This window comes from Kogia breviceps, chromosome 18 (assembly GCF_026419965.1).
Source record: "Kogia breviceps isolate mKogBre1 chromosome 18, mKogBre1 haplotype 1, whole genome shotgun sequence".
Taxonomy (NCBI): Eukaryota; Metazoa; Chordata; class Mammalia; order Artiodactyla; family Physeteridae; genus Kogia; species Kogia breviceps.
Genome location: NC_081327.1, coordinates 32,271,515 through 32,280,577, shown reverse-complemented (window position 1 = coordinate 32,280,577; position 9,063 = coordinate 32,271,515). Strand labels below are relative to the sequence as shown.

The 9,063-nt window shown below is 41.5% G+C and overlaps 1 protein-coding gene across 1 annotated transcript; it reads right to left on the bottom strand.

The window, feature by feature from the left end:
* Positions 1-233: 233 nt before the first annotated feature.
* GINS3 (GINS complex subunit 3) lies at positions 234-8,671 on the bottom strand. Its single transcript, XM_059045441.2, has 3 exons — positions 8,269-8,671; positions 2,259-2,492; positions 234-1,889 (listed from the first exon to the last, which is right to left on the bottom strand). Exons 1-3 carry the CDS (start codon positions 8,452-8,454, stop codon positions 1,659-1,661), a joined length of 651 nt encoding a protein of 216 aa, XP_058901424.1. The 5' UTR covers positions 8,455-8,671; the 3' UTR covers positions 234-1,658.
* Between the last annotated feature and the right edge of the window lie 392 nt (positions 8,672-9,063).

Below are 9,063 nucleotides of genomic sequence, written 5' to 3'. Positions count from 1 at the left end.
ATTTTTTTTAATACAAAAAAAAAAAAAAAGGCAGCAGCCTTAGGATTGACTTTAAAGACAAAGCTGTCTGTGAATCCAAAAATTAAAAAATATGCTTTTCTCACTATGAATTATCTCTGGGCCCCTCGTTATATGTAAATGCTGTGACAGCAATGGAAGTCCCTCTTTTCAAGGACACAGCTCATCCCTATGGAGAATGTCCCCCATATTTATAAGTATTGTGCAAACAAAAGAGCAGTTGCTAAAATATGGATTTATTGGGGCATTATTGTCAAATACTATCAAAGACAAAATTCTCTGATAGCTTTGCCTGATCATCTGTAGTACTCGAGTTACAGAAATAGTACTTGTACAGAATGTATTCATGTGCAAAGTGGATCATTTATTTAGCACCAAAATCAAATTATAAAAACATCAGCTCCATCTTAAAACAGGCATTTAAAAAATATTTCTGACATTCTAAGTTTGCATCAAGACATCTGTACAATCTGGAGACCCAAATCCCACTGTAATTTCCAGCGACAAAGGCAATTTTCACTAGCTGTGGGAAGTTGGAAGGGGAGCCATGGTGTGGAGATAACTGCCCTTCAAAAAGTCCAGTGGGTCCCAGGGATGCTGTTTCCTACTCTGCCTGAGGTTTCCTCTTTGATCTCCAGGGAAAGAGTTTTGTGGTTGCTTAAACAGAGTCTCAGTAACTGGTCAGGAATCTGTTATATAATAATATTGCAAAACGTACTGAAGAGAAAAAAACCATGACCGAGGTCTCTTGCCCACTCACATCTGCCACGCTAAGCTTCTCAAACAGGGCTCTTCATAACCAGCAGCCCTGAAGCCTTGATTTCAATGTAATAAGGGCTGGTTAACACCCTTTAACAACTACTTTGCGATTCCAAACAACTCCCTGACAGCTTTCCTAGGGAGAGCATGGAATAACTGTGCGGGGGCTCCAAAGATCTAGAGGCAAAAACAAGCTCAGTTTAACCATTTCTCGCGGAGGCGTGAAGTCCAGTTCATGAAGCCCTCCTCACAGAAGAGGAAAGCAATGTCTTCTCTTTAGTAAAAGCCTTGACACTCACCGGGCTTTCCCTTTTCCTTCCTTATTCTTGGCAACTGTTTTTCGAAACTGGGTAACTCCCCATAGGCAGGTGGCAGGAGATATTTACAGGCAGAGCTAGCAACCTGGGGGTACTGTCCTTTGTGCAACCATGAGGAATATGAGACAATTAAGCTCAAGAGGACATTTTGTGAACAGGTTAGGAAGGCCCATTTGTACCCGGTCCTTTGGAGCTAGTGAAACTGGGTATCGAAGGCTGTCCAAACTCCCAGGCACGAGGAACCCCAGTTCCAACTCTACTGCGATATATGTATTCATGATCCTTATTTATGAAGGACTTTGGTTTCTCCTTGGCTGTAGGTTCCTGGGCTAAGTAGGTCTGGTCTGTGGGTCAGCAGGTGGGATAGTCCTGCAAGACTTACAGGGCCAGGGACATCTTCCAGCATGTTGTTTCCCCACCAGATGGTAGCACTCCCAACAGTGCTGCAGGGAAAAAGTCACAAGATGGGACATGATTCTGGCCCTATACAAGGTCAACTAGGCTCCTATCAAGGACACACAGAGGGATACGTCTACAGGGAGCAATTCTGTGTTCTTCTGGGCTTCAGTCTTCCATGTCAGTGAATTTTCTCTTCGTGTAGTTCTGAACCAGGTTGGAAGCTGTGATCTGAGACGCCTGCCCCTTCTCCCAACACTGAAAGTCATTCAGTCCTTTCTGCCCTGTTTGAAACAAGCCTCTCTCCATCTCATCTAGCCTGGCTACCAGCGCCGAAGTGTCTTCGTTGTAAGCATTCTGGGAGGAGTCCATGATGCGGCGGAAACGTCCAACAAACGTCTGAAGAAGCGAGAGGGAGAAATCAGATACATTTTAATCCCTGAACATTTAAATGGCACGAAAGGCAAAAATCTGGTTTAGGACTTAGAAGGAGGTCTGCGTCTCCTCTGCCACCTGTAATCAAGTATCTTATTTCTAGGACTTCCTGTTGGTCCCAACTCTTAGCAAGCAAATATGAAGAGTGACAGGCAAGCCATATTTACATGTATATATAATCAGCAAACACAGTCTAATCGTAGGCTGGCCCAGAATAACAAGAAACTGATTGTATAAATCGTACACTCCTCAGGTAAGAGTAACATCTGGTGGCTGCCACGGCTGGCTCCTGAGACACGTGCAACGCCATAGGTTTTCACGTCAATAACTTGCCTGCAGGAGAGACTGGGAGATGTCTGTGTTCTCTGGACTGTCAAAATGCAGGAGTTGGGAGCCGAACCCGTAGAAATGTGGCCCCATTTTGTGGAGGTCCACCACGTTGGCATCTGCACTGAACACGGTCCTCCAACCCTCCTGGTAGATCTTGGGAAGTTCCACAGAAAGGATCCGGCGTTTGTGGTCAAAAAGTCCTTTTGCCAGCCACAAGGGGAGTTCAAGCTTTGAGCCCTGTATCGCACAGGATTGCAGGTTTTAAAAACAAGTAACATAGCAGGAAATGTGTGTGACAAAAAGGAAATGCACATGGCCTGAGGAATATCAATACCGCCCGCTCTCTTTAGAGGAATAACTGTCAAATACTGAAGATGTAGTTGTGACTTGAAGAAATGAATTGTGTGGGCTGAAGTTTTATGTCATGATGGAATGGAGAGAGAAAAAGGATTTATATACCAAAACAAAGTCGAGAACAAAAATGTGGCACAAAGGGAAAGTTTTCTAACTAACATAAATAAAAACTGTCCAATTGCAGATACTTCAGAGGTATAGTAAACATTTCTACTTTCTTTGAAGATTCAAGATCTATTCCACATATGCACTGACTGAGTACCTACTATGTGCCAAGCACCTCTCTGGGTGCTGGGGAATATAAAGAAAAATAGGGTCAGCCTGAGCTCAGGCTACAGCCCCTCCCAGCCCACTACGCAGCTTTAAAGATGACAGAAAAGGTAAATGTCTATTTTTTAAAGCCTTAACAGAATTAGTAAATAGATGAGGTGGCCACGATGCAAGCAGTTTCTGCAGTCCAAGCTGCAGAAACATTAAAATGAACATAGACAAGAATAGCATATGCAAGGACCTGTTTTTACCTCAAAGGTCTGCAAAAACATAACATTTATACTCCTAAAAACAAGCAGTTAAAAATTTGCAGAAGCTACAAATTGAAGCAATCAGCTCTATATAAAACAACTAGAAATTTAGCTAGCATTTTAATATCCCAATGAGAATCTGAAAAATGTTCTCCATTAAGATCATATGGACTCCACTTCTTTTAAAAAAACACTTTATCCCTGTGCCTCATTTATTTTGTAATTAAGTTTGTACCTTTTAATCTCCCTCACCTATTTCACTCCTCCTGCTTCTCCCTCCCCTCTAACAACCATCTACTGGTTTGTTCTCTGTATCTGCGAGGCTGTTTCCATTTTGTTATGTTTGTTCACTTGTTTTGTTTTTTAGACTCCACATATAAGTAAAATCATACAGTATTTGTCTTCCTCTGAGTTTTTCTTAGAGGTTTTCTTTTTATATATACAAGACACATTAATCCATTGAGTCTGAGGACACAGTACCAAAAAAACACTTCAACTAACTCATCTGACAGTGCTGTTCATACTCATGATGCCATTTTTTGTTGGTGTTGTTTTGTTTCCTAATAATAAAGGAGGAGACTGAGGGCTGTTGGGCTGATAAATATTTGGGGGTCCCCCCTCCCCACCTCACCCACACACCACCAGGGTGAACAGGAGAAGGAGAAGGGAGGGCAGGGCCCACAGCAAAGTTTCATAATCTTGAATGCAAGAAGTTAAGAGAAACATCCAAAAAAAAAAAAAAACAAGAGTAACTGGGTTAAGGAGGCAACAAAGGCACAAACTCTCACAGAGGAGAACTGCTGTTAAAGGTCGGGGTGGCTTTGAGGGGTGGGTGAGCAGAGCTTTTGATAAACCTCACAGGACTGGGGAGACAAATATTTGGTTCAAAGCTGCCCAAGCAGCCAGGACATGAGGGGCCAAGATCCAAGAAAGAAGAGAGAAAAGTAAAGTCCAATATTTGGCACTAAATATCAACAGTAATTAGTCTCTGACTTTAAAATAAATAGAAAATCAAATGGAAATTCCAGAGCTGAAAAATGCAATAATTGACCTTAAGAACTCACTAGATTAAGTCAAATTTAACAGGTTTACCAGATATAACATAGACGAAGCGAGGATCATGAATTGGAAAAAAGATCAGTAGAAAATAACCAGACTAAAGCAGGGAGAGAAAATACAGAAAAGAGCCTAAGAGGCATATGGAATATGGTTAAAAAAAAAAAAAAAAAAGTCTAACATACATGTAATTTGAATCCCAGAAGGGGAGGAGGGATAGATTGAGGCAAAAGAAATTTCTGGAGATAATGGCCACAAATTTTCTAAAATTAAAAGGAATATAAAATCATAGATTCAAGGAACATTATGAATACCAAGAAGAATAAATATTAATAAGACCTCAACGAGGCACATCTTACTCAAATTGCTGAAAAACAAAGACAGAGACAAAAGCAGCTACTAGTGGAGGTGAGGAATATATTGCCTTTAAAGAAGAAACAATAAGAGTTAAAGCCGACTACAAAGTGCTGACAGAAAATAACTGCTTACTAAAATTCTATACCGAGTGAAAATATCCTTTAAAAGCAAAGGTGAAATAAAGGCATTTCCAGACAGAAAGTGTGCACTAAAAAGTTAACACAGTAGGGCTTCCCTGGTGGCGCAGTGGTTGAGAGTCCGCCTGCCGATGCAGGGGACGCGGTTTCGTGCCCCGGTCCGGGAAGATCCCACGTGCCGCGGAGCTGCTGGGCCCGTGAGCCATGGCCGCTGAGCCTGCGCGTCCGGAGCCTGTGCTCCGCAACGGGAGAGACCACAGCAGTGAGAGGCCCGCGAAAGTTAACACAGTAGCCTGAAACTGCTCTCCTTAGAAAGACCTGCTTGTAAGGATGACCCTTGGTTGGTCTCTGGGAATTTGGGTTTCAGGAGAGTTCCCACCATTCCTGGGACTGATAAGAGTGCCTCGATGTGCCTACACTGTTTGTACAAACCATGTGGCTTATGCTTTCCTTCTTGGAGTCTGGAATCTTGGTATGTGCTAGGTAGAGAGTGCCTATGTAAACTGCCCCCAGTAAAAACTTGGGTACTGAGTCTCTAATGAGCTTCCCTGGTAGACAATATTTCACACATGTTGTCACAGTTCATTATTGGAATTAAGTGTGTCCTGCATGACTCCACTGGGACAGGATTCTTGGAAACTTGTGTCTAGTTTCCTGCAAACTTCATCTCAGGCACCCTTTTCCTTTGCTGACTTTGCTCTTATCCTTTTACTGTATTAAAATTTAAACATAAGCATGACTATCTGATGAGTCCTGTGGGTCCTCTTAGTGAATCATCGAACCCGACATTGGTCTTTCGGACCCCTTGTACAGACAGAAATTGAGAATCTATCACTAGAAGACCCAGAGTAAAGAAATCAAGAAGGGAGAATGAAAATGACCTCAGAAAGAAATATGGAAATGTAGGAAGGAAAAAAAAAAGTAATGGAAAGAGTAAATAAGTGTGTAAATATAAAAATAACAATAAATGACAATAATATTTTATAGGATTTAAAATGAGTCAAATTACAATACATGACAACAATAACATAAAAGAAAGGAGGGAGAAAATGGAGTTAAAATATTCTTAGATTCTAGCACTGACTGTGAAGTGATGAAAGTAGTAATTCATATAACATTCTTGGTAGTCAAAATTGATTGTGTAATATTTAAGGTAGCCACTAAAATAACAGAAGAATAAATAATAAAAAGGAAAATGGATAACAAAAATTTGATTAATACACAAGAAGTCAAAAAAGAAAAAGGAAACTAAAACAGATGGAACACAAAGAAAATAGTAGGAAGGTAAAAATAAACATAAATAAATCAATAATTAAATAAATGTAAACACATTAAATATACCAATTAAAAAATTGTCAAACCAAACAAAAAAACCCCAACTATATACCGCTTAAAAGAGTCATACCATAAATATAAATATAAAGACATATAAAGGTTGAAAATAGAAGGATGGAAAAAAGTTATGCAAACAGTAATCAAAAGAAAGAAGCATTACTAGGGATAAGAGGGACATGTGACAATAATAAAAAGGTCATTAAACCCACAAGAAGAATATAAATACTATCTAAATTAACAGAATTAAAAAGAGCAACTGACAAACCTATAATCATTGTGGGACACATTAACATATCTCTTTAGATAAATGAGAAGTAGCAAACACAAAAAACTGTAAGAATATAGATGATCTCAACAAAACAAATAACAAACTTGACCTAATTTACAGATATAAATTATGTATTACAGACCATGACTTCACAATATAGAGCTTTTCAAGCATATATAGAAGGGTTAAATTGATATTATGTTGGGGTTTAAAGCAAGCGTTAACTTTCAGAAAACTGAAATCATTCAGACTATGTTCTCTGCCACTGTGTAACTAAGCCAGAAATCAAAACCCAAAAGTGTACATAGTAAAATCCCCAAATGTTTGGACCTAAGCACCAGTCTTATAAATAATCCATGAGTCAAAGAAGAATTCACAATGGAAATCAGAAAATCAAATTAAAACTTGTGAAATCTAGTTAAAGCTAGAGGAAATGCACAGCTAAAAATGTAAAAAGGAAAGTTGAAAATTCAATGACCTAGGTACCCATCTCAAAATGTGACTGGGTGGAAGAGAACAAAGAAAAACAAGTCTGAAGAAAGTAGAAGGAAAGAACCAATTAAGATAAGAATTTAACGACCTACGGGCTTCCCTGGTGGTGCAGTGGTTGAGAAACCGCCTGCTGATGCAGGGGACAAAGGTTCGACCCCTGGTCCGGGAAGATCCCACCTGCCGCGGAGCGGCTGGGCCCGTGAGGGCTGGGCCCGTGAGCCATGGCCGCTGAGCCTGCGCGTCCGGAGCCTGTGCTCCGCAACGGGAGAGGCCACGGCAGTGAGAGGCCCGCGTACCGCAAAAAAAAAAACAAAAAACAAAAAAAAAACAAGGAAAGTCTGCTAAACTGTCAAAGCCAAACAAGAGGAGCCTAAGGACACATGATTACTAAATGCAATGTGGTGTCCTGGATGGGATCCTGGAACAGAAAAAGGACATTAAGTAGAAACTAAGGAAATATGAATAAAATATGGACGATACATCTGTATATCAGTGTGTAAGAGAACTAAAACCTTAACTACTATAATGGAAAGTCAATAAATAATGTCTAAATTTTTTAAAAATCAAGATAAATTTAAGAACATTATTTAGAAATACGGAGGTGAATTTTGAATTAACTATGAAAAAAGTAGACAGACCCTGTGGAAATGGAAAGGGGCATGAGGAAAGCAAGGCAGAGCCTGCTACTTTTTGTTATAAATCTTTCAGTACCATTTGACTTTTTAAACTCTGCATATGCCTTACTTTGATAAAAATTAACTCAAAACATACCAATTAACTCAAAACAGACCCTTCTAAACAAAACTTAGGTTAAATAGGACATCAAAAATAACCATTACAAGCCATGTTCCTGGGACAAACTCGAATTTGAAGTCCTGCAGTCCTAGGTTCGAATCCCAGCTCACCACTTACAATGAGACCCTGGCCCAAACTTTCTGGGCTTCAATTTCCTTATATGTAACAACACCTAACTACAGGGCTGTTGAAGGACTAAAGGGGTAATAGATGGAAAAGTATACTCCCCCACCCCATCCATGCCTGCACTAAAGCCCCCAGGAAATGGTTGCTGATACCGTCTTCATTGTGCAGGAATGAATCTAGCAAATTGCGGTTCCCAGACATCATCTACTCTATACAACCCAAAACTGTTGTGTTCTAAGGCAAAAGAGATCAGAACCCTGGTCCTCAAGTATTCCGTAGGCGCCAGTCCTTAAGCATCAACACACGTAGGGGTGAAAAGACACTGCTTAATATGGATAGTTTCAAAAATGAAATCCGTGTTGCAGGGAGCCTGACGACCCAGTATAAATTTAGTTTCCGTAGGGGTGTTGAAGGCTAGGTCGGCGGCGAACCAGCGGACAAGACTCCTTAACGCACGGCCCTGCCTCCCCGTAAAACTACAGATCCCAGAGGGCAGCGCGCCCGGCAACGCGGCTCCCTAAAGCCCGCAAGGCCTATCGGGAGTTGTAGTCTTTCCGGGCCGGATCGCTTACCTGAGGGATCGCGTTGTCAGTCTCGGTGCCTCCGCTCCGGTCTAGGAAGAAAGGGCCGAGGCGCGGCATAGGGATCTCTGTGCGCACCGGGAGCTTCTCGTGGGACATCAGAATGTCGTCCAAGGAAAGAAAGTTCTCCTCAGGCCCCAGCGCACCCGACTCCACCGGGAAATAAGCCTCGGACATGGCGGCGGCTTGAGCTTCTCCGTTTCCACTCTTGTGATTCGGAAGAGTCAGGGATGCAAAAGAAAGAGGAGGCGGCTGAGGCTGGTCAGGATTGTGAGGGTTGAGGATGTCGGTGCGGCCACCAGGCTGGATTCAAATGCTTTTACCGCGCCCGGGGACGGGCCAGACAGGAGCAGTCGATTCAGGCGGGTCTGCCCAGGCAGAAGCAATAGATAAAGTCTGCGGATTTGGTTCAGCGCTGCTCAGGGGAGGGGGAGCAGTAGGTGGATCCGCCTGAAGATTTTTTGCAGCTCTGTAGCCCAGTGTGAAAACTTTAAAAAGCAGCTGGAAATGCCTTTGAAACTGCAAGATGCATTTGCACTGGATTGTCTTTATGTGGTCCTTTAAACGTTTATATGAAATTTAAAACACTTTGCAACACGTTTAGGGGCTTAAAAAAAAGATATCATTGCGCCCTCTCTCCCAGGCTTGATCCGTTCTGACCTGTTGACTACAGTTTGTCAATCTCTGTGAATATCTGTTAATCTTCGTACTTGAAAGAAACATTCAAAACAAAACAAAACTCTAGCACTAGCTCCAGATAGTGATTATGGACTATTTGTAGTATTA